The sequence below is a fragment of the Podarcis erhardii genome, assembly GCF_964252035.2.
Source record: "Podarcis erhardii genome assembly, chromosome: 7".
NCBI lineage: Eukaryota > Metazoa > Chordata > Lepidosauria > Squamata > Lacertidae > Podarcis > Podarcis erhardii.
The window spans coordinates 57,137,135-57,162,583 of NC_138511.1; the positions used below are offsets into that span (position 1 = coordinate 57,137,135).

The 25,449-nt window shown below is 49.0% G+C and overlaps 1 protein-coding gene across 3 annotated transcripts in view; it reads right to left on the reverse strand.

Annotated features, from left to right (window-relative positions):
* DOK4 (docking protein 4) overlaps positions 1 to 22,617 on the reverse strand; it is a 34,095-nt gene extending 11,478 nt beyond the window's left edge. For 2 of the 3 annotated variants that reach the window (XM_081872471.1, XM_081872470.1), the window contains exons 1-5: positions 22,220 to 22,615; positions 3,617 to 3,724; positions 1,313 to 1,427; positions 1,029 to 1,148; positions 38 to 227 (exon numbers count right to left, since the gene is read on the reverse strand). In XM_081872471.1, the coding sequence (XP_081728597.1) occupies positions 38 to 227; positions 1,029 to 1,148; positions 1,313 to 1,427; positions 3,617 to 3,724; positions 22,220 to 22,285 (599 nt within the window). In that variant the 5' untranslated portion in view covers positions 22,286 to 22,615. Of the gene's footprint in view, positions 1 to 37; positions 228 to 1,028; positions 1,149 to 1,312; positions 1,428 to 3,616; positions 3,725 to 22,219 lie in introns of all 3 variants that reach the window. The other variant, XM_081872472.1, reaches the window with a different exon arrangement.
* Positions 22,618 to 25,449: the final 2,832 nt, after the last annotated feature.

The window sequence follows — 25,449 nt, forward strand, 5'->3', positions numbered from 1 at the left end:
TACAAGCCCTCTGGGTCACACGTCCCTGCATGCATACCGGCCAGCCTCAAAGGTGAACCGCGTGGCATCTCGCCCGTAGCGTCGCAGCGAGCACAGGGGCCAGGAGACGAGCTTGACGCGAGGGTTGTGCATGTCCCAGAGGTAAATGTTCTCGTGTGTGATCTGCAACTTGCACTCGCCGTAGATGTCCAGGTTGGGGCAGGGCAGGAGGAAGACGTTGAAGCGATCTGCGGGGGAAAAAGGGGCGCTACTGAGCCAGGCTTGCTGGCACTTTCTCTGCTTCACACCACCCCTTTGGCACCCTCCAAGCTGTCTCCTTCCCAATATTTTGCTTGAGCAACAGCAAAACTCACCAGTCTGCCACCTCTTGGGCTTGATGTTTGTGGCTCCAATTAGCTGCCTCCTAAGCCTAACTGTAGCCTCGCCATGTACTCCCTGGCCAGAATCTGCAGCTTAAACCCCAACACCGCCTCTGTCCCACACTTCGACAGAGCTGCTGTTCGCTGCATGCCCATGCCCTGGCTCAGTGTCCAGGGCTTCCTCCAGGTATCTCTGCTCTTGCCCTGGGCAGCAGTGCCTGCAATGCCCATCTCAAGGAGCTGCCCTCTGCACTGCCACGCCTGGCTCCCTGCTTGTGGAATGCTCTCCCAAGAGGGACTCACCTGGTGGCACCATTGCATAGCTTTAGGCACCAGGTAAATACATTTCTTTTCCCCCAGACTTTCCCCCAGGCTTTCGGCTATCTGGGGCCTCCTACGGCAGGTGAGATTTTTCAGTCCTGCCTTTAAAAAAATGTGGATGAGTTTTAGATCTTCCTCTGTTTCATTTTAGGCTGGTTTCAAAGTATGAGTTATGTCTTTATTGCTTCAAGTTACTTTTGGTAAAAAAAAAAGAGAGAGAGAAAAAGAACGGCTAATAAGATCAATAAATAATAACAGGCCATTTATTTCTCCAGTCAGTCCTTCCACCACCCTCATTCCCCGGCCACCCCACCACCATAGCAAATTCAGGACAGCCTGCCCCCTTACCTGTCTGCTCACACTGCACTCCAGGTGCCAGCAGATCTGGCTCTCCCAGGCTGATGTCGTTGAGCCGTGCCCCCAGGCACTCGATGGACAGAGTTTTGTACCACTCCTCAGCCTCCAGCTCTGCAAGATGGGAAGCGCCCTCAGTTAGTGTCCAGCATTCAGTCCCGTTGCCATTTAGTTCAACACAACACACATACACTTGCCAGTGGCTTGCAGCCTCGTAGAATGCGCCCGCACGCTGCTGCTCACAAACGCCCCCATAAATCCCACAGCGGGGCTCCTACCAGATTCACAGGTGAATGTCCGAGCCGAGTCGTCGGTGAAGATGATGGCCACGGCCTGCCGCTTAGTCTCCTTTGGTAGCCTCGTGATGCATTTCACGTTGCTTATCTCAGTGACCTGCAGGAGAGCCACACGCCTTAAGGGGAGCACCTCCCTACAGCCCACCTTCGTCTGCAGAGAAGAGGAAAGGGATCCCTGGGCAGCTCCATGCTGAGCAGGAGGGGGGTAGCTTGGGCCCAGGTCTCAATGCGGCCATCCAGAACTCTTTATAAAGCCTTCAGGAGTCTCCCTAGCCCCCTGCTCCTGCTTCACATCCTCCTAGAGTGATTTTGCCTGGCTGGGAATTTGTTCTTGAACTGTGATAATGCCTCTTGCTTAGCTAGCTGGAGGGTGTGTGTGTGTGTGTGTGTGTGTGTGTGTGTGTGTGTGTGTGCAAGCAAGCACATATAGACCTCTGACTTACACAATGCTGGAATGTGTGGTGCATTTTTCAATGCATTTCCCCAGCACTTTCCAAACTGCAAGTTTGGCTCCATCCTTTTTTTTATCTCTGGCCCCACCACTGACTTGGGGACCCCGAAAGCTTGCCTTCGGCCTGAAAAATGTTGCCCACCCCAATGTTCAAAAGAATACTTCCCAACTCCTGCACAGGGAATTGTGCAGCAGCTTAGATGGGAGAGCAAAAGCTGTTTTGTAGGGAGAAGCCAATGGGGAGGGTGGCTTCGTTCACCAACAATTCCAGAAGTTACTCATTTATGCTGGTGGTTGGGAAAGAGACTCTCTGGACAGAGGACTCTGAGACAGCAATCCCCCTTAAAGAGGTGGGATATGCCAACTCAGAAGTGTCTCAAGCAGCCTCGACCTCCTTGGGTACCCTGCGTAAAGAGAGAAGGCTGTCATTGTTGAGGGGAGGGGCATTTTCTTGGTCCAGAGGGCTGGGCAGGTGCCCTGGCCGTTCACCTCCATTTTCCAGGAGCCTGAGAGCATTGAGATGGGCAGCGGGGCGTATGAGTGGTGGAATTGGGTCTTGCATTGGGTGACTAAGGTGGTGAGGAGAGGAAGGCCCAGGAGGTTGGGTGAAAGAGTGGAAAGGATGGCCAGCGAGAGGACTCAAGCAGGAGGACTGTGTTCTGCTTCTAGAACATAAACAGGTTTATTTTTGCCACAATGACTCCCTTGGGCAGGGACGGTTTTTTCCAGCACGCAATGTCACATGGACCACAAGAGTGCCCTGGGGAAGCATTTAAGGATAATGAGAATGTCTCCGAACTAGGAAACGGTGGCCAATCATCATCACTAGAGCAGGCAAACTGCAAGCTGGCTCTGCGTGGGAGGTTGCCCACCCGCCAGCCTCCCCAAAGGGGCCCCGCGCTGGGAAGGAGGAAAGTACGAGATGCTGACCGAGAATCATAGAATTGTAGAGTTGGAAGGGAGCCCAAAGGTCATCCAGTCCAACTCCCTGCAATGCAGAAAGCACAGCTCAAGAATCCCTGTCAGGTGGCCACCTAAACCCTGCTTACAAACTTCCAATGAAAGAGAGTCCACCATCTTCCAAAGCTGTCAGTCCCACTGTCAAACAGCTCTTACCATCAAAAAGTTCGTCCTAAAGCATAGTCAGAATCCCATTTTCTTGTCATTTGAATCCATTGGTTTGGGTTCTACCCTCTGGAGCAGCAGAAAGCAAGCTTGCTCCATCTTCCATGTGACAGACCTTTAGATGTTTGGTGATGGGCATCCTATCATCTCTCAGTCTACTTCTGCAGGCTAAACATCCTCAGCTCCCTCAACGGCTCCTCCTAAGGCTTGATTTCCAGACCTTTGAGCCTCCTGGTCGCCTTCTTCCACACATGTTCTAGTTTGCCAATATCCTTCTTAAATTGTGGTGCCCAAAACTGGACACAGAACTTCAGGTGGGGTCTAACCAAGGCAGAGTAGAGCAGTACTCTTACTAGAATTGGTGCAGTGTAGAATAGCTTTCTTTTGCTGCTGCATCATACTGTTGACTGATGTTAAGCTTGTGCTCTACTAAGACCCCCAGCTCCTTTTCACATGTACTACTGGCAAGCAGGTATCCCACATCTTGTATTTGTGCATCTGATTATTTCTGCCTAAGAATAGAACCTCACATTTGCCCTATTGAAATTCATAGTGTTAGTTTGGGCCAATTCTTCAATCCATTAAGGCCATCCTGAATCCTGATTCTATCTTCTGCGGTATTAGATATCCCTCCCCCCACAAGGCTCTATCCAGCCCCTGTCCCCCCACGGAGCAGCAACAGCACCATCACATCAGGAACTGGGGCTAACCTTTGGACATCCTCGCAAACACACCGACTTCTCGTCCGGATATTTCTCCAGACGCTGAGGGCCTTTGCTGGAAGATTTGCGGAAGACGAGCCAACAACGCCGGTAAATCTGGGAGGGAGAAGGAAGGAAGGAAAGTAAACACCAGGGGAAGGGGGCCTGCTCACCCAAAGAATTAAACACCCACCTACAAAGAACACAAGTGAATCAGCCCAACCCTCCCTGTGCTGTCAGGAAGCTCACTGGGTGATCTTGGACCAATGACAGTCTCTCAGCCCTCAGCTAACCTACCTCACAGGGTTGTGGTGAGGATAAAATAGGGAGGAAGAGGCATCAGCCTCCCCTCCATTTTACCTCCAAAGTATCGTTAGAGTTTTATTGTGGTTGTGTTCAGCAACATATTATCAACACAATAATAGGGCATGTGGTGCATTTATTCTCCTCTGTAGACGTTCTGCAATACTTTCCCAGTGCCACTGCATTATTGCCACCCTGAGGGGCTACAGCAGAACAAAAGCAGGACAACCCCCACCCGCAAACCAAGAACCTCTCTGGTCCAAACGATTATGGGATTTCAGCAGGAAAATACAGCATATGCTCCGATTGGAAATGAAGCAGGATCTTTGCCCCAAAACATTTGCTGGAGCAAAGAGTATTGAAAGTGGGGTCACATGTGACTGCCCTGATGGCATCATGAGCACAAATCATCATGAATGTGCAATAAAAAGATGCCTTTGGGGGTCCCATGCAATCCATTGATACCCAATAGCGTGAATATTGTTGTAATTGCATCTAGTACTAGTTAACACCATAATGAGGAACTAGTCGCAGACTGCAGAAGATACAGACAATACATTTTATGACCGACCACCTCTCTGCTGCAGATTGTTCCTGTAACAAACAGAGCTGGTTTATTGTTAAAGGCATTGTGACAGCCTGAAGGCACCCAAAATCAGTGCTGGCATTTGTCAGATTAAAACAAGTTCACTGATCAGTCAAATATTTCCAAAAGCTGTCAAATATATGAAGTAACAATGCACGGAGAATGAATACCACCAAATCTTCCACACACCCTGCCAAAAAAACAAAATAACACAGTGCACTGCGCCATCCTCTAGTGGACTCTGGAATTTAACCTCTCCTGAAAATAATGTTCAGAGTGGTTTAACAGTTTTCCTAGGAAACTTTGGGAATTGTAACTTTGGGAGGGAAACAAAGGTTTCCCAACAATTTCAGCACCCTTAACAAATGACAGCTCCCAGAATCCTTAGGAGACCCCTATTCCTTTCCACAAAGCTACAGTACTCAGAATGGTTTAATAATCAATACGTTTTCTTCCCAGGAAACTCTAGGAATTGTTGCTCTAGAAAAGGAATAAGGATCTCCTAAGAACTCTCAGCCGCTTAACAAACTACACTTCCCAGAATTCTTGGGGGGGGGAGCCATGATGGTTTAAAGTGGTATCATAGTGCTTTACCTAATTGGTGCACATGCAGCCTAAGCCTCTGATGCCTGCACTGGAAGCATTACTGTCCATCTGGACAAAGGGGAAGGAGAGATGTTTCAGAGGCAAGGTGGGTGAGGGAGGAAGAGGTGATGCTCAGGCTGGGCGAGTGTAGAGAAGGCCAGCCAGCGTGGAAGAAGAGGGAAGACAACAAAGGCTCTGGAGGAAGTCATGAGCCCAGGAGAAGCCTCATTCCCAACAGGAAGGGGCTCTGAAGGTTTGTCCTGGGGGACAGCAGACCCTGAGGCAGAGCTCACAACAAAGGACAACCCCCGGTGAACAATGGCTGGATACAGATTGCCAGTGGTTCAGGTCTCCAAGTCAGCAGATGGCAGATGCAGACTAATTAGACTGGGGCCTAGGAGCTGGAGGAAGGAATAAAGGGAACAGTCATCCCACACACGAGACAACAGCAAGGAGCTGGACTCAGCAGAGAGAAGACTGAGAGGCACAGCTCTGGAGAGCTGTCCTACCAAAACTGTGTGCGTCTGCAAAGATTCCTCACAGAGATATACTGAGGTGGCTGCTGCAGACTTCGTGAATTTAGTCATAGCATTTATACTTCTTTTAAATACAGAGTCAGGGTCACCTTTGAAACATGCAATAAATGAATATTCAGTAAAATTGTAAAATTAAACAAAGCAGAAGCAGTGCCCAGCAGAGGCTGAAATCAGATAATATTTGCTTGCTCTCAAAATGCAAAAAGCCACAACAGAGTCAGGCAAGAAGCCCTATGAAAGCTGTTCAAACTATGAACACCACCTCTGTGAAAGACCCACTTCACATCCGATGGGGACTTAGAAAGGGGCCCCTGAAGTGGACTTCGCATGGAGGGAGACATACAATAAAGGCCAAGCCTATAGGATGTAAGCAACCTGGGGTGTTTCAGGGTGTTTTTTGTTTTAAATGGGAAAGCATTTTCAAAACAACAAGAACACATTGGCTATTAATTTGTTTCCCAGGCTCAATTTATTGTAGCTGGTCAGGAATAAGACTGGAATCATAATGTGATTTGATCAACTTGCTATAGCCAGCACCTCTGGCAGCCACACTTTGCCCCCAAATATGTTTCCACTTCCTTCAAAGGCAGCCCCCATGTAAAGTGCATGTCTTGGGACACCAGCATTCACTAAAAATGCCCCTCTAAGATCAGACTCCTGGTTAAGTGTGGATGTAGACATCACCAGATGTTCAGACCTCCCAGTGCTGTCTTTCCTCCCTCAGTGTCTTCCTTGGACCATCTAATTCAGCCTCCCCCAGCCTGGTGGCCTCCAGATGTTTTGGACCACAACTCCCATCAGTCCCAGCCACCACAGTCATGCTGGCTGCGGCTGATGGGACCTGTATTAGAACAACATCTGGAAGCATCGAGGTTGGGAAAAGCATGCCATGACATCACTAAATATTAGTAGTAGAAGTAGTAGTAATAATAATAGTACGTATGCATGTATGTATGTATGTATGCCAAAATAGCTTCCAATGGTGGGAGGTGGCTTGAAATTATTGGATAGTAGAATTCAGTGGCCACCATCCCATTCTGCATTTATTATGTGCAATTTTTCCAAGACAAAATAAAAAAATTCCTTCCAGTAGCACCTTAAAGACCAACTTCAGATACACAGTGTGTGCATGCACACGAAAGCTCATACCTAGAACTAACTCAGTTGGTCTTTAAGGTGCTACTGGAAGGAATTTTTTATTTTTTTATTTTGTCTTGACCATGGCAGACCAACACGGCTACCTATCTGTAACTGGAACAATTTTTCCAAGCTAAGGTAAACCTACAGCCCTGGGCAGAGACTCTGGAGCAGCTCAAGAATCACTGTTTGGCCTCTACTCACACATGACTTTTTCTGGAACCGACACCATGAAGTCAAGCAAGTTAACCTGCATGGCAACAGTCATACTGAACAGTAAATGATGCCATCTTTGAGTAAATGGCTGCCCTCCAGGGGAAGGATGACAGCCTGTACTAGCAACTCTGTCCTGGACAGGGCCTTTGCCTGCTTGTCAGTCCACACCACAGAGATAGCAGTATGATCAGTGATCAATTTCTAACAAGGGATGCCAGGGGCCCATCTCCCCAGTGAACCAACAACCAGAGCCCTGGGACTGTGGGGTTGGTTGCAGTCGCTCAAGGTTAAGAGAAAGGCTCTCAAAGGTGTGTTGCCTGCTATTTTAATTACTGTTATGACTCTGAGTATTCCTGGGCAGAGCATTTGTGGGCTCTGCTGCACTTTACACCTCAGATATCATTCCACAGAGCAGTGATGTGGCCCAGAGCATGCAGCCAGGGAAGGAGAGTGGCCGGCCAATGATCCAGCGTGTTTGAGAGGCCCTACAAGCAGGTGAAGGCCCCCAAATTGGCCTCCTGCACCATCATCCCCACCAGCTAATGGGAGCCAGGGATGCAACCAGAACAAGAAGCCCTTTCCATCTCTGCAGCGGCGTATCCGAACGCTGGGGAAATCGCTGCTGTGCCGACGACGAATCCCATTTTCTCTCTGCACCAGCACAGCAATGCTGCTGCTCTTCTGGGAGAGAGAGAGAGGAAGGGGCTGCCTCCAAATGAGCAAGTCCTTCCCAGCAGCTGGGGGGGGGGGCAGAGAAGGAAAAACAGCTCCTGCCTAACAGCTCCCTTCCTGCCCTCCTGCCTCCCTTGGGACTCCCCTACCTGTCACAACGCCAGTGTTAATTACAGCGCCGCCACTTAATTACCAGCAGAAGGAGCAGTGATGGGCTGCAGCAGTGGTGTGGGCACCTCAGAGGGCCTCACCCACCCCCTTTCCCATTTCCATCTAGCGGGTCACCTGCCCTGGGTGGTTCCAGGGCCCTTTGCTGCACACCTGATCCTGCCCAGACTCAACTCACCACACGATTTGCAGGGTGGGAAAGGCAGTCTGGCCTTGCCCGCCTCCTTGCTCAGTGCTGGCCTCTTTTCTCCCACCTCCCACCTTCCTTCTCTTGTGTTATTAGCATGAATTTATACAGTGCACAGCCCCAGCTCTCCTGCAGTTTAAGAGGCAGGCTAATGGGGATCTGTCTCCTTCAGCAACAGCAACGTCCAGGCAAAAGGGGGTGGAGGGGGAGGAACAGGAATGAAGCTCGTACCCTGCTTTAAACCAAGCAAATGCATTAGGCTCGGTGATATCTACACTGAGAACATAAGAAGAGCCTGCTGAATCAGACCAATGGCCCACAAAGTCCAGTATCTTGCTCTCATGGTGGCCAAACAGATGCCTGTGGGAAACCTGCCAGAAGGATCTGAGCACAAGAGCCCTCTCCCTGCCTGCAGCTTCCAGCAACTGGCATTCAGAAGCACTGCCGTCTCTGACTGTGGAGGCAGAGCACAGCCATTGTGGCTAGGAGTTATCGATAGCCCTCTCCTTCATGAATTCTTCTGATCCTCAAAGCCATCTAGGCTGGTGGCAATCACTGCCTCCAGTGGGAGGGAGTTCCGTAGTTTAATGATGCGCCTCGTGAAGAAGCATTTTCTCCCAGAAAAGTAACATTACAGTGGTACCTCTGGATATGAACGGGATCTGTTCCGGAGCCCCGTTCGCATCCAGAAGCGAACGCACCCCATGTCTGTGTGTGCACAGGTCGCGATGCGTTGTGTGCACAGGTCGCAATGCGTTGCATCATTTTGACCATCTGTGCATGTGCGAGCGGCGAAACCCAGAAGTAATGTGTTCCGTTACTTCCAGGTCACCATGGAGCGCAACCTGAAAGCGCTCAACCTGAAACAACTTCAACCCAAGGTATGACTGTACTACCTTTTTGCGATGCAGATGAGGGAGCCTCACAATGCTTGGATTGGCCCTCAGGCAGAGGCTACTACTTGAGGCAATTAATTCCATACATTAATTATGCACCACCTCACATTGGCTGGCCTGGATTCTTGACAAGGAAAACGCCTCTGCCCCAACTACTCTCCGCAGTGGAGCTGACCAGCCCACAAGGGTCGTTGTTCCTCCCACAAAACATTCCGGAGCAGGGGGACCATGGCGTCTTCCGCGGGGAGGAAGCCCTGTGCAAAATGGCTGCATTCGATGGGCTGCCTTGAAGAGGGGAGAGCAATGCTCCTCTGCTGTTCTAGCAGATACCTAACGAGCCCCCTGGGAGCCCAGCGCCTGCTCGGCACGTAGCATGGCTTCCTGAATGCACGTTCCATGCGGCCCACCTCCAGCACATCCGTGACGCTTTCAAAGGAGGGCCTGCTCTTCAAAGGAAGCGTCTCCACCACGGAGCAGCCTAAGGGAGGCAGGCCCAGACAGGGGCTTCAAAGCCTATAGCACTCGCCGCCTGTGAGGCTTGGAGGGGCTACAGGCAAAGTCCCCCCCCCCCACAGGTCATCACCACAAAGGAGCATGATGTGGACAGGGCCATGCAGGAAGCTGAGCAGCTCTGGCTATTTCCTGGTCTTTCTCGCCTCAGAATGCAAGACTCTCACACTCAGCCTCCCGGGCAGGTTCGCAGTTTAATATTTATTTATTTAGTATTTACCGTATTTTTCGCCCTATAGGACGCACCGTCCCATAAGGCGCAACTAGTTTTTAGGGGGGAAATAAAGGGGGGGAAATTATTTCCCCCCCAGGTGCAGGGCTGGGGCAGGGGAAGCCCGAGCTTCCCCCAACCCCAGCCCCCAAACAGGCAGCTCTCTGCAAGCCGTGGGAGCCCAGTGCCGGCTCCCGCTGCTTGCAGAGAGGTCCGCGAAGCCTGGACGCGCTGAGCTCAGCGCGCGCAGGCTTCAGCATGCAGGCAACTCTCCGCAAGCAGCGGGAGCCCAGCGATGGGCTCCCGCTGCTTGCGGAGAGGTCCGCGAAGCCTGCATTCACCCCATAGGATGCACAATCATTTCCCCTTCATTTTTGGAGGGGAAAAAGTGCGTCCTATAGGGCGAAAAATACGGTATTTATCGCATTCCCGACCCACTGTTTTCTGCAAGGAACTCGAGGTGCCATACATGGTTCTCCCTGCTCCTCACTTAATCCCCACCACAATGTTGCAAGCAGGGCTTTTTTTCAGCCGGAACTCACTGGAAACTCAGTTCTGTCACCTCTCAGTTGGGCACCATTTGCCATTCTAAGAGAACGAGGGAGGTGTTCACGGTGCTAGTGGTTCCTTTTCACCTGTTATCTAAATAAAGCTAATGTGGAGGTTGGTCCAAAATCAGACTCTGCTCTCTCTCTTCCCTACCATCATAGAACCATCCTTATCCTGTGAACCGCCCTGAGGGTATAGAGCGGTATATAAATTCAATATATTATTATTATTATTATTATTATTATTATTATTATTATTATTAACAGCAGCAGCAGCAGCAACAACAATATGATGCCCACTCTTTCTGGAGCATTTGTTCCAATTTGTTTGCAGGGACATCAGACGTCTTCCCATGTCCATAATTATCTCCCCCTGCAGCTTTTTTTTTAGTGTTTTCCCCTGCCCATTTTCTTCTTCTTCTTAAGTGGATTTGTTCCATCAGGAAGCTTTAATCCCCTTTAATTGTGCAAACCTAAATTCCCATTATGCAGCTGAATCCCTCCTGTAAAACAGCACATGCTTAGCTCTCTGTCTTGTTGAAACCAATGAGATTAAATTTTTAAAAAATACTTGATTGGACTGCTATTCATAAAGAAATACAGTTTTTGAGGGTTGCAGCAAGAGATAAAGTTTGGAACACCAAGGGCTATTTTCTTGTCTGCTAGGTGGGCAGAAGAAGGTGATGTGCGGCTGGAGCCCCATGTTAGGTTTCCTTCCCCTAAAAAAAAGAGCTGGGTGGAAATAGCTATCTCTGCCAAATGATGCCTTGCAAAAAGAAAACACTGATGCATTCATTTGTGATCAGGGCCAGCCTTACCGTCGGTAAAAAGAAGAAGAAGAAGAAGAAGAAGAAGAAGAAGAAGAAGAAGAGGAGGAGGAGGAGGAGTAGTTTGGATTTGATATCCCGCTTTATCACTACCCGAAGGAGTCTCAAAGTGGCTAACATTCTCCTTTCCCTTCCTCACCCACAACAAACACTCTGTGAAGTGAGTGGGGCTGAGAGACTTCAAGAAGTGTGACTGGCCCAAGGTCACCCAGCAGCTGCATGTGGAGGAGCGGAGATGCGAACGCAGTTCACCAGATTACGAGTCTACTGCTCTTAACCACTACACCACACTGGCTGTGGTAACTTAAGACAGCCAATGCTAGGAGGTCAGGGGGAAGAGCGACCATTTACTGGCCATTCCTCCTGAGCCCCCTTGTTGGTCTCCTCTCCTGGAGGGTGCAGCTGTGTGCGCAACGTAGCCTGCCCTATTGTAGCTCCTAAGCTATACAGTGGTACCTCGGGTTACAGACGCTTCAGGTTACAGACTCCAGAAATAGTACCTCGGGTTAGGAACTTTGCTTCAGGGTGAGAACAGAAATTGTGCAGCGGCGGTGCGGTGGCAGCAGGAGGCCCATTAGCTAAAGTGGTACCTCAGGTTAAGAACAGTTTCAGGTTAAGAATGGACCTCCAGAACAAATTAAGTTTTTAACCAGAGGTACCACTGTATCTGCTGCCCCCTGTACAGTGGAGGAGTCCGTCCCTTTGAGGGTGGCCATGTGTCCTACTATACAATCATTCCCTGGACATCAGACACATTGGACACTGGGTCAGTGTCTTCTACACTACAGTAAGATGTACTGCATTACTATTTAAATTATAGACATTATTCCTAAATGTGTATCTATGTCACCTGACCTCTGGGTGGCCATGTCGTGGCTGCTTAAGAGGAGGTAGAGGAAGGGAAGTGCTTGCCTCCCCCTTCTACCTCCCAGGAAGCAGCAGCGACACAACCACCCAGAGGTCAAGCGAGGTCAAGCTGCCCCTCCATGCCATTGGCTATTAATCTGTGCATGCAAGTCAACATATGCAAATGTTATGTAAATCTGATTCCCATTATGCCCTTTTTTGCAGAGAATTATTTCCTCTTTTTTGGCCAATGCACAAGTGAGGCATATAGGTGCAATTATGTTTGTTAAGTATGACAATCCCAGTCCCTTCACTAGAGCTGAAATTAATTTTAAAGTGCACAAGTCATTCTAGCTGCCATCAATAATAATTGTATAATCAAGTTTAGGTTAGCCTCCATTAAAAAAGTGCCAATTGGGAGGTTGGAACAACATTAAGATTTTGTTTTACAGTAGTTCCCTAAAATCTACAGGCCAGAATTGTGCTTCAGCACATTCCCCACCAGAGATGTGAATCACCAGGAGGGCCTAAGTAAGAAGGATGATTTTGGTCCGACTTTTAATATCTCTTTCTCAGGTAAGGTGCAATACGGTCAAGAATCTCCTCCTGTTTATGAACGAATGTGGCTAATACATTTAGAGATGGAATTGTAAGCTGAATGCTGTGACAAATTTCCCTTGGCACGATACAGAGTATCTGATCTGGTTATTATTTATTATTACCGTTTGCTTGTTTGTTTGATAATATGCTGCAACTGAACTTTCTGAAAACTAATAAAAATTAATTGAAATAAATAAGATTTAACAGCCTGTCCAGTGGGCTTCTGTATGTGGAAAGTGGGGCAGAGAGGCATCATGCCCTTTGTCTCAGGCAGAAAAATGCCCGGGGCCAGCTATGGCCTACACAGATATGGATTGCAATAACCAGAACGAAGAGCAGGCATGGCGAGGGCCTCCGTTCCTATCTTGCTGTCCATGCATGCCTGTTCTGTCCCCCCCCCCCCAATCCATATGTACATGCACACATTTTCTTTTAATGAATCCCAGCCTTCTTTCCACAGCCATATTCACTGACAAAAAGTCGCATGGAGGAATTGGGGGCGGGGGGGGGGGGAAGGGAACGCAGATTTCAAACCCCCAACAAAAGACATTATGTAGATATTTGGACAACAGTCTCCATACATTCCCTCTAAGGCAGCAATGCAGATTTTTTTTAGGGGGGAATTGAATTTCCCTATGCAAGTTTGAGAAATTTGTATATAACAATCTGCATAGGAAAATTTTCAAACTTTCTGAAGCCCTTGAGAGCAATCTAATTTAGCTTTCTTTGCTTTACTTGTATTTAGTAAACACAGCTAAAAGCTTTGAGACTGCAAAGTTTGCCCGTTACCGTATTTCCAGCTGGTATCCATTCATTGTTACCAGTGAACTTATGAACTAATTAGCAGCCTCATAGCTGGCGTTGCTTAGGGATTCCCAGAACGCCCCCACCCCCAAAACCAGTGCAGTTTTTAAATTAGTGGATAAAATTGGGTTTTTAGAATGGGTGGTATGTTTTTAATATATTTCCCCTCACTTGTTTTTAATGTATGTATGTGGGGGTTGGGGCTGGGGGTAGTAACTTCCTCTAGAGTTGCCATGGCAAGAAAAAAGTGACGACAACAACAACAGCAGCAACAAAAATAAATTCTCCGCTATGGCCAGCTTTGTACAAATGGCTTTCCTCTTGGTCTCCCCGGTTCCTCACATGAATGTTAAATGGAAGCTGCTGACCAGCTTTCTGGCCAAACCTGGCCAGTTTTACCTCTCTATGTTAGAAACTCTGATCTGCAGTGACTCAGATAGGGATGTGTACTTGTATATGAAGGTATAGTTCAAGAGGTGCGCTTAAGTATTTGGCTCCAAGTCATAAGCCACCATTTTCCGTCTGGATTTGCTCCTCAACAAGGATTCCACCCACCAGGGCTCTGGCAGGTAAACCAAAAGGCTGTAATAAGAAATAAAGTAGATATTGCAGTGGATCTTAAGGGCTAGTGCAGCCTTCACCAACCTGGTGCCCACTAGCTATTTGAAACAAAAATTCCCATCAGCCCCAGGCAGCCAGCACACCAGGGTCAAATACTTGCTCATCCATGAAGGTTGCCTTGGGCAAGTCAGGCCAACTCACAGGTCTGCAGAGAAGAAGAAGAAAAGCCCTGAACTAATATGGCTGTGAGTTTCAGGCCTTGACATTTTCATGCATCGTTTCTGAAGAACTTTTCAGTGATCAGCAAAGTGGAAGACTTCCAGACAATCTTTTTTATCATGCATCATTCTTATTAAGTTCTGGCAGCCAATATAAATGTTTTTCCTAAGAAAAACTTTTTTTTCTCTTTACTGTTACTGAGAAATGCAATGTTGGAAGACAGACCTCCTAGTCAGCACTTGTAACATCACAGGTGAATATTTAAGGAATTTATTAAATGCTTATTTTAGTTTTAATATATATTTTCCTGTGTGTTTCAGAGGTTCCACTCTCAGACAACAACAACAGATACTGTGGGATGTGTGTGAAGCTCCAGCAAGGCTATCCATTACACTAGAGTCTCCTCATCATGGTGATGGCCTGAAAGCAAAGATTTAAACCTCTCCACACAGCTAAGCACCACTTCACAGCACTGAGAGGAGAGGTGGCGCATGCCTGCATGTGGGGTGTGTTATTTATGAGTGAGTGTGTGCCTGTGCACATGGCTTGCATGTGTAGCCGGTGTGCATGTTGTATAGAATAACTTTCTGACAGAATAAACTGACAGTGGAACAGGCTCTCTCACAAGGTGATGGACTCTCCTTTACTGGAGGTAAAAAAAAAAAAAAAGAGGTTGGAAGGTTTCCTGTCAGGGAATCTTTAGTTGTGACTCCTGCACTGCAGAGGACTGGACTAGATGACTCCTTGGGATCCTTCCAACTCCACGATTCAATGATTCTGTGTGTGCCAAGTGTGTCGGGAAGGCTGCCACCAGTAAGGTGCGTGGGTACCATGCAATGCATGCAAGCTAACTGCTGTGAGGTTATGTGGATTATTTCTGAACAGTGATTTTAATATCATTTTATTTCTTTGTTGGACATTATTCTCTCTCCTATTTAATTTTAAGCTTATAAATTAGGTTAGCTTTTTTGTACGGCTTTACACAATGTTGTTAGGTTGGTTGGTTGGCATCTGTCTTGTCTCAGGAGACGATAGAGGAGTGTGCCTTTGGGGGTGAGGGCAAGCGGTTAGAAAGCTGTGCATGGCCTGCTGTGCTTGTAGAGACCGATGCGGGAGAGACATGTTTTGCTGCAGCTGTTGTATGGATTGATTATATATATGATTTATAGTGCTTTATTAATTCGTTGGAAAGCGGCATACAAATGATGATGGTGGGGCGAGATTGAGGAGGAGAGAGAGCCTGTTTGATGCATGCCTGCATACATGTGTGTTGTCTACATGTGTGGAAAGTGGGTGCTGTACATATGAGAGAGAGAGAGAGAGAGAGAGAGAGAGAGAGAGAGAGAGAGAGAGACTGGCAGCATGCAGCTCTCTCAGAGGGTTGAACACAGAGGTCCTTAATTAATAATAATAATAATAATGGACACAGGTGGCGCTGTGGGTTAAACCACAGAGCCTAGGACTTGCCAATCAGAAGGTTGGCGGTTCGAATCCCCATGACAGGGTGAGCTCCCGTTGCTCGGTCTCTGCTCCTGCCAACCTAGCAGTTCAAAAGCATGTCAAAGTGCAAGTAGATAAATAGGTACCACTCTGGCGGGAAGGTAAACGGCGTTTCTGTGTGCTGCTCTGGTTTGCCAGAAGCGGCTTAGTCATGCTGGCCACATGACCTGGAAGCTGTACTCTGGCTCCCTCGGCCAATAAAACGAGATGAGCACCGCAACCCCAGAGTCAATCACGACTGGGCCTATTGGTCAGGGGTCCCTTTACCTTTACCCCGCCCATCTGGCTGGGTTTCCCCAGCCATTCTGGGCAGCTCGCAACAGAATTAACGATAATAATAACAATAAAGCGATAAAACATTAGACACAAAAAGCTTCCCTAAACAGGGCTGCCTTCAGATGTCTTCTAAAAGTCAGATAGTTGTTTATTTCCTTGACATCTGATGGGAGGGCGTTCCGCAGGGAGGGCGCCACTACCAATAAGGCCCTCTGCCTGGTTCCTTGTAACCTCACTTCTCACAGTGAGGGAACCATCAGAAGGCCCACGGTGCTAGACCTCAGTGTCCAGGCTGAACGATGGGGGTGGAGATGTTCCTTCTGGTACACTAGGCTGAAGCCATTCGGGGCTTTCAAGGTCAGCAACAATACTTTGAATTGTGCTCGGAAACGTACAAGGAGCCAATGTAGGTCTTTCAGAACCAGTGTTACGTGGTCTCTGCGGCTACTCCCAGTCACCTTCAAGACAAAGATAGATACTCTAGACCTACAGCAATACCCGGTCATTATCCGAAATTCCCCCACTGACCCACTCATTAGTTCTAGGCTGTGAACTCTCCTACAGCCCCCACCTCCCTATTTAATAAGGAAAAAGAAGCCGCTACAGCCGCGAAAAGTAGAGGCAGAGAAACCTCCTTCCCTCTCTGTGCAGTCAACAAACTTCCACGTCCTCTGCCTGAAGCCAGAGCTCCAATTTAAATGTCCTCAAATTGGAGCAGAGCCCTCAGGGGCACGGAGGCTGCTGGAGCAGAGCGGGGCTTTCGGAGAAGTCATGTAAGAGTCAGGGAGGAGGGAGGGTGCTGTTTTGGCAACAGGGCCCTGGGCCATGCCACCGTTCTCAACGGGCTCCCCGGAGAGGAGCTGCGCAAACCGGAGCTGGGCTGTGATGGAAAACGCTGCGCTCCGATGCCAAGTGAGCGTAGCGTAGCCACTTCCAGCTGGTAGGCAAACAGAGTCCTGGCCAACTTGGCATCCTTCAAGCAAGGGTGGGGAGAGGAGGGATGTCCAAGCACAAGTACACTGGTCCACAGACGCTCTTCCAGAGCAGGTGCTCTCCAGAAAGCCTCGCCAAAGCAGGAAAACAGATGGAGGCAAGAGAAGCTGTGTGGAACCAGACCCAAAGGTCCATCTAAGTCCAATGGTGGGACTGGTAGGGCAGAAGGCAGGGAGGCCAGAAGTAGGTGGTGCCGGATGCAACTGATTCTAGTTTTATCACCTTCCTGCTGAGTTCTACAAGGTTTAACACAGAGACGGAGGAGAAGGAAGAAGTTGGCAGGCACTGCTACCCCCCAGACTGGTTGTAAATGAGACAGCAAGCAGGTGGGAGCTAGCTGTGGTTGGTGGGGTGTTCTAATGGGCCAGTCTCCCCTAGAGTGGCCAGCCAGACACCTCCAGGAAGCCCCCACACAAGGTCTGAAGGCAACATCCTTCTCCTTTTGCTGGTTCATGGCAGCAGGTACTAAGAGGCTTCCGAACCTGGAGGTTGAATACAACCATCAGCAGATCTTCCTCCCTCCACTAAGCTGGCTATTTTACTATATTTCTTTCTTAAAATATTTTTGTCCTGCTCTTCTCATGGCAAAGCCACCACTCAGGGCAGCTTACAACATTTGAGTTGCAGTTTTATTAAAACATACAAACACATCACCACCACCGATATAAAACAAAGCAGCCAAGGAGGCAGTATCAGGTCCTAAACACAAAAACCTGATGTGCCACATGCTACAAAAATCTACCAGAATAAAAGTGTCCTTTGTGGCCAACAAAAAACTTGGCAGGGAGGTGAGGAGAACTAGACTTCACAAGGCAAGGTGCTCCATAATCTAGGAGCAGCCACTGAGAAGGTCCTTATAGGGCAGTGATGGCGAACATTTTAGAGACCGAGTGTCCAAACTGCAACCCAAAACCCACTTATTTATCGCAAAGAGCCAACACAGCAATTTAACCTGAATACTGAGGTTTTAGTTTAGAAAAAAACAACTCTTACATTAACATCTTTTGTCTTAAAAGAAAAACAAAATAACAGAGCTTTCAGTGATACAAGGAAGCAATCCCAAGCGCTTTCACTGATTTAAAATTATTTGGCAGAGAATTCCACACTTTAAGGATTTCATTTGGATTTTCACAAGATCTCCATGTCGACGGGAATTCCCTGCTTTTAAACTCCAGCCCGGGCAAGCAAACGTTCTCGGCGTGGCCCTCTGAATATGTGCAGAGAGGCGCCCCCCCCATCATGCCGCCATTCCCTGAAAAGGCCCTGGGGGCTGCCCCACGTGCTAGCACAAGGTGTCCCGCTGCACTTGGCGGTGGTTTGGTGAAGAAATACTTCAGCAACCATGGCGCGGCGAGGATGGTGGGGTCCGGAGCCCCAGTGCCAGTGAGGGGCGACGAGGATGGGGCGGAGGCAGCTCTGCCTGGATACCTGGCGCTGGAACCAACGATGCCATCCTCCCCTGCCTGGCACCTTCCATTGGCCCCGGCCGGAGGGTGTGTAAAGCCTCAACCTTGCATCCTGCTCCGGCCTCGCAGTTTCCTGCACCGACCTGCCACTCACATGGCTCTCCAGCTGCCCAAGTTAAGCTGAGAACTCAATGTGCCACCCTCGCCTTCTGCTGGCTCTGAGCTGGGGCAACGGCACACGTGCCCACAGAAAGGGCTCTGAGTGTCCCCTCTGGCACGCATGCCATAGTTTCGCCACCACTGTTATCAGGCCATCTGAGAACACATGAAGAGCCCTGCTGGATTCGGCTAAAGGCTTATCTGGTCCAGCATAATCACAGTGGCCAACCAGATGCTTATGGGAAGCTCACAAGCAGACCCTGAGGACCCACTTGCTATTCCCAGCATCCTGCCCCTGACAGCAGAGCTAGAACACAGCCACCATGGCAGGTAGTCACAAGTTTTTCTAAGCCCCTTTTAAAGCCAGTAAGAACACAGGAGGCAGCAATATAGAATAGCTCAGTCGGTAGAGCTTGAGACTCTTAAAACAGGGTGGTGGGTGTGAGCCCCACGTTGGACAAAAGGAGGCTGCCCTGCAGGAGGTTGGGCTAGATGACACTTGTGGTCCCTTCCAACTCCACAATTCTATGAATATATCTTAAATTTGGTAAGGGGTTGAGTGTGGAATCACACATGGGCTTAAGCCGAGATGGGCATGTACATGAAGGCTTTGTTGGCCTCCTTGAGTCTGGTGCCCAGTTTGCATGACACCTTCGCCGCTCTCCTTGCACCTACATGGCAACAAGTAATTTCTAAACACAGCTCTCCTGCAATGCATGAAAATGTTCCAAGTGTGGAGAGGCGCAGGGACACATGCACAGCCCTCACACTCTCAGCCCCCCATCAGTCATAGACTTTTCCATGTGTTGCACAGGGAAGGTCTGCAGAGGACTTTTTACTCACTGTGGCTGAATGCAAGCGGACCCCGCCATGGGACTGGCAGCCCAGCTTTATCATGGATCTCCCATCTGATTGCTTGCATTCAAGCAAACTCAAGGAAAGCCCCAAACAGACCTTTCCCACTCAATACAGGGGAGGTTAGCGTTGATAGATATCCAATGAAGCTGAATGCTGGAAGATTCAGGGCACATAAAAGAAAGCCCTTCACAAAGCGCAGAGCTAAACCATGGAATTCACCCCCATGAGACGCAGTGATGGCTTTAAAAGAGGATTGGGCAGATACATGTAGGAGAAGGCTATTGATGGCTATGAGCCACGATGGCTATGTTCAACCTCCGCTGTTGGAGGCACTGTGCCTGTGACTACCAGTTGCTGGGAATCGCAGGAGGGCAGAGTGCCATTGTACTCATGTCCGGCCTGCAAGCTTCCCACAGGCATCTGGTTGGCCATTGTGAGAAGAGGATGCTGGAAGAGATGGGCCTGATCCAGCAGGCTTGTCTTGTGTCCTTATGATGCAAGTGCTGACCTTATTCAAGGCAAGGCTCTCCACGGGTGCTACAAAAGAACAGGGCTCTCATGTTGCTTCTGCAACGATTAGCCTTAGGCAGAGTCTTCTATATGGAGCAGCAGCTCAGTCTCAAATCTGTTCTTTCTGCCTTTACTGAAAGGTGCCTCTTTATTTTAAGGGACCCAGTCCATTCCAAGAATCAGTTACTCCAATGGAACAGAGTCATAAGACTCAGGATACACACCCATCCTGGTTCTTTTACCACAACAGCATGCACAATAAAGGCAAATGAAGAAGAGGAGGAGGGTATCAACGAGATGACAACAGCATGTTTTAAAGCAAGGATGGAGAAGCAGGTCTGAGGGACTCCCAATTCCCATCAGCCATGTTTTATTTATTTTTACATTTCTACCCCAACGTTCCTCTAAGGAGCTCAAGGTGGCATACACAGTTCTCCACCACCACCGTGGTATCTTCACAACAGTCCTGTGAGGCAGGTTAGGCGAAGAGATGATGACCGGTCCACGATCACAGCTGGTGAGCTTCATGGCTGAGTGAGAATTTGAACCCCGGTCTCCTAGGTCATAGTCCAGCACCACTACACCACACTGGCTCTCATGGTGAGCATGGACAATGGTCAGAGATGATGTAAGTTCTACAACATCTGAAGGTACATGCCTACCCCACTTGTTTTAAAAGCTTTGTGGAAGCAAAACATTTACACACACACATGTACATGCACATCAAAGTTTCACAGGTTCAGCCCCAAGATGCTCCCTGGGAGAGATTGAGATGCAATAGCTGGGACTGGCCAGGACACCCAGTGGAGGCCTACACAGTAATCCTGTCATTAAACAGAAACACACCCATAAGTGGATCATTATCCTCCAAGGCTCACAGCAGGCAACAACTACTATTAACCCTCACAATAACCTTCAGTTGTAGGCTGCCGAAAAAGAGATGGAAAACTTGAATCAGAGAGGCTTGCCCAAGGCCACCGAACCCAGGTGCCTCCTGTCCGACAACTTCTGTCCTTTGGAAATCCACTCCCAGGCTTTCTGCATCCTTGCAGTCTTCTCCCCAGCCTTGGTCTCTACAGATGTTGTTGGGTACCAACTCCCATCATGCCAGCGGTCAGGGATGAGAGGATGCGCACAACATCTGGGGACCCAAGGCTGGAGAAAGGTGCTTCAAAATAATCCTTCTCGTAACCATATTTCAAAATCCAAGTATAGAAATCCCTTCATGTTGCATACAGAGGATCAGTTCAATGCCCCTTCAGAAAATATTTATTGCGAGGAGGAAATGTGGATTTCTTTTATGTGCAATCCAGAAATCTCTAGCATGGAGTTTAGTCACCCTGCCGATAGAAGACGGCTGGAAAAGAGAAAGGGGCGATAAATGCTTGTTCTGTGTTCAAGATGCCCCTTGTTGCAAGCAGGGATATCTCAGAGGCCCAGGAAAGACACACCCTAGAAGCCAAGATCCATAGATGCAACTGTGCCTGGAGCAAGTCTAGGTCTGCAGTAAGAACCCTTGAGAGAAGGGGAGAGAAATCTTGCTGGGGGTGGCTGTGCTCAAAGGAAGAGCCGGACCCAGTGTCCGAGTTGGTCCTCCTCATATGGGCCAGAGGTGCTCACGGAGAAAGTATCCATAACATGACTCTGCAGCTAAGCAGTCCAGATGGAACGAGGAAAACCTCAGTGCCTCTTTCCAACAATTTCCCTCTCCCCACCCCCACCCCACCCCTGCTGAATCCTAGCCCTCCTCTTTCCAAAGGCAGGAGTGAAATGGTTAAAAATGTGTGTGAAATTGTCAGCTAAAATCACACAGCTTTTTAAAAAAACCAACATCAAAAACAAAGCAAAAATAAAATAAAAAATAACGAAGCCCTGCTGCTGATTGTGCTGATTTTGCCCAGCGACCAAAACCCAGCTGAGAGAAAAAGAATTCTAACTGCACTTGCATAAGCTGCTCAGCCACAGGCTCAGAGGAGTCTCTGGGGAAGGGAGTGCCACAGAAGCATCTGAAACAGGAGAACACAACCTGTCCACTGTAGCCAGGCAGAGTCAATCCGTACTATATTCACACGCACACAAAGGCAAAGAGTTGCTGTTTCTTTTATCGGCTTCAAGATCTGCAACCAGCTGTCAAGCTGGAAAGGAAATCCCCATGGCACAAAATGCGGACCACCACCCACCCAAGCCCTTGCAAAACCCACCCAATCCATCAACTCTGGGGATGCCACGTCCACCAAGGCAACGCCAGAATTGACCAGCAATTGGCACCTCTGTTGCCAGGACTCAGGCAGAGCCAGTGGGGAGGAAGGTCCATGCAGGAGGGATGCCTAGAGGAGAGGCAGAGAGAGAGAGAGAGCTATGCTGCTCTAGCCAGAATTCTTCCACACAAAAGCACTGGGGTTTTTTTGCGCAATTTGCACCTGCCCGCATGCCTACAAAGGACGCCAGCCAGCCAGAGCCCACTCGGAAACAACAAGGCGGCATCTGCCGGCACTTACCCCCAATTTCCTGCTCTTCATTTTCACGTATCCCTGTTTGACAATGTCGTTGAAATTCGTAGCCATGGCTCAGCTGCTGCCCAGCCAGGATCCACCTCCGCGCAACCGAGAGGAGGAGGAGGAGGAGGCTCTTCCCGGTGGGGCTGGCTCGCCTCCCCCGCAGCAGCGGTGACAAATCTCTTCCTTCCCCTCCACTCTTCCTCCGCTGCTGCCGCTGCTGCCACTGCTGTTCACCTGTTTTCATACTTTGGCTGCTACTCCGGCCCTCTCCCCTCCCTTCCTCTCCAGCATTGTTCTAGTCGGGAGCTCCTCTCCGGCTGCTGAAAAATAAAAATGACAGATAGATTAGAGATTGTGACATCTTTCTCTTGCTCCGCTTCCCCCCTCCCTCTTTCCTGTCCTCTCCCCTCCTCCCCCCTCCCCACCTCGGCTAAACCATTCAGGAGAATCCAAGGTGGCTTGTGCAGTCAATTGAGAAAAAAAAATTGGAACGGTCCAGCTTTTAACCCACGAGATACTTTGATCCTAAATTCACAAAGGAGATCCTTGCACTGAGCTTGGGAATCAGGCAAGAATGCATTTTCAGAGAGAGAGAGAGAGAGAGAGAGAGAGAGAGAGAGAGAAGTCTATAATTTCAAAAGGTGCAATTAAAAGGGATTCTTCTACTTGTTTTGAGTTTTTAATTCTGCCTGACCAGACGGGCCTTTGAATGTGAATTGGGAAGCCAGGTTCCAGCAGAATGCTGCTGTCTTCTGTAGCCACATTCACACAAGACAGCTGCTTCGCAGGGGCAAACCTATTTTGCTTGTTCCACTGCTGCTTTCTACTCTCCTGGGACCCATGTCTCCCATGGCCAGGTTGCCAACAGCAATCTGAAGCAGAAACGCTGCTCAGTTCTCACCCGTCTGAGCTGTCAGTTGGGGTAAAGTACTGCCAAGTGCCCTCCTGCCCCAAATTATACCATTAAAAAAATCCAGAATTCCAGATGCTGTTGGACTACAACTCCCATCCTTCCTTACCATTGGTCTTGCTGGTCCAGGCTAATGGGTGAGTGTTAGAGTCTAGCAACACCTGGGAGGCCACAGGTTCCCCATCCCTGGTATGGGCTAGACCCAATTTGAAGCAGGTTATAATGAGGGACACGGGTGGCGTTGTGGGTTAAACCACTGAGCCTAGGACTTGCTGATCAGAAGGTCGGCGGTTCGAATCCCTGCGATGGGGTGAGCTCCCGTTGCTCGGTCCCTGTTCCTGCCAACCTAGCAGTTCAAAAGCATGTCAAAATGCAAGTAGATAAATAGGTACCACTCCGGAAGGAAGGTAAACGGCGTTTCCATGTGCTGCTCTGGTTCTCCAGAAGCGGCTTAGTCATGCTGGCCACATGACCCGGAAGCTGTACGCTGGTTCCCTCAGCCAATAAAGTGAGATGAGCGCCGCAACCCCAGAGTTGGGCACGACTGGACCTAATGGTTAGGGGTCCCTTTACCTTTACCTTTATAAGCAGGGCATTAGAAGGCTTTACAATTGAAAGATGAAACTCCCACTACTTTTACCAGGCCCATCAACTAAATCCCAGGATGCTTATGTGCTCAAATCCTACTTGCAGGTTTCCCTTAATGGGCATCTGGTCAGGCACTGTGAGAAAGAATACTGGACTAAATGGGCCTTTCGTCTGATCCTGCAGGGCTTTTTTACATCTCCAATTCCACCGCACACCTTCTCCTCTGACCAGCAAACTCCAGCAAAACCTTTGCACTTTGTTGCTGCTCTTTGTTTCCAAACCGCTCAACCTACAGCTGAGTCGGCAGCTAAGCCTTAGGCAGGAAATGCACAGGACTCGCCGGCTTGCTGAGTCAGCCTTCCCATTTCATGGACAGGCACATCGCACAGACATGTTAGGATTCCCGTCTGATAAGCAACGGAAACATTGCTGGCCACTCAGAAAGGTGGAGCTCTGAGGTCACACACAAACACACAGAGAGACCACAATGATCACCCTGAATCGCTAAGCCCCAGGATGTCGCGCTGGGTGCTGGAATTTTATTGCTGGCTCCAGTACAGACAGTCCTGGACGCCAAGGATGTGTGGGCAGATCTGTGTGGATTGTGCTTGATGTTGGATTTATTTCCTGGCCTGAGCCCACCCACCCCCAGCTCAGAGCGAGCAGCACTGCTGTTTCTTGTTTGTCCTAACAGTGAACCTACAAGGCAGCGGTGGCTAACCTGGAGCCTTCTAGATGCTGTTGGACTCTGAACTCCCATCAGCCCTGGACAGCAGGGCCAGAGACTAAGAACTGTAATTCAGCAACATGCAGGGTGGCTCCCTGGCTGATTTGGGTTTGTTTTTTAAGAATGCAAATTTACACCAGGAGGCAGCAAGGACCTTAGGGCTCCACCAGAAGGAGCTGAGATGCCTCCGCTTCCTCTCTAGGCTTGCTGACCTTTTCAAGGATCTGCAAGGGCCTTCTTGCCAATCTCATCTCAGCCATGAAACAGTCACTGAGTGGCCTTAGGCAAACCACTCCTGAAATATTGCCATTTGCGAGCAGAAGACAGCATAAATGTGAAACAACAAGGTTTATTCTATGGATAACAACCATCTCCGCAGTGGCTGCACAGAATCCCCACCCAGTTTGCACAGCCGCTTCATTCCACCCTCTGGGAACCCTTGAAATCACACCTCCTTATTGCAAACGGAAGGGAAAAGCAGGCCACCTTATCCTACTAATTATTTAAAGAACTTTTACCCCACTCTTTAGCCACTTCTACAGTGACTTACAGCTCAATAAAACAAGAAATTTCCTGTACTCAGGCTTATATTCCAAAGAGACACATCACAGAAGGAAAATGGACTAGGAGGGAGGAGGAAATGTGCAAGCTCAGGCAATAGTTCTGAGTTACAAGTTCATTTAGCAGGATGGAAACAGTTCAAAGAGAAGAGGAAACAAAACCTGCTGGTGTTTCAACTGCATCAATGGACTATTGGCCCTGCACCCTTCCACTGCAACAGCCTGATAAAAATATACCAAGATGGAAGGGGAAAGAAACAGAGAGGATGTTTGCAAAATCATCTGGCAATTCCTCTAGCATCACTTTAAGCAAACGGCAGGAACTCTCAGCCTTTAGCATGACAAGGGCATGTAACAGAATATGCCATGGGTTCCCCATTGTTTCTGGGGTGCCCATTTGGCAAAAGCAGAAACCGCCCTGGGCACCAGCGCAAAATGGAGACTG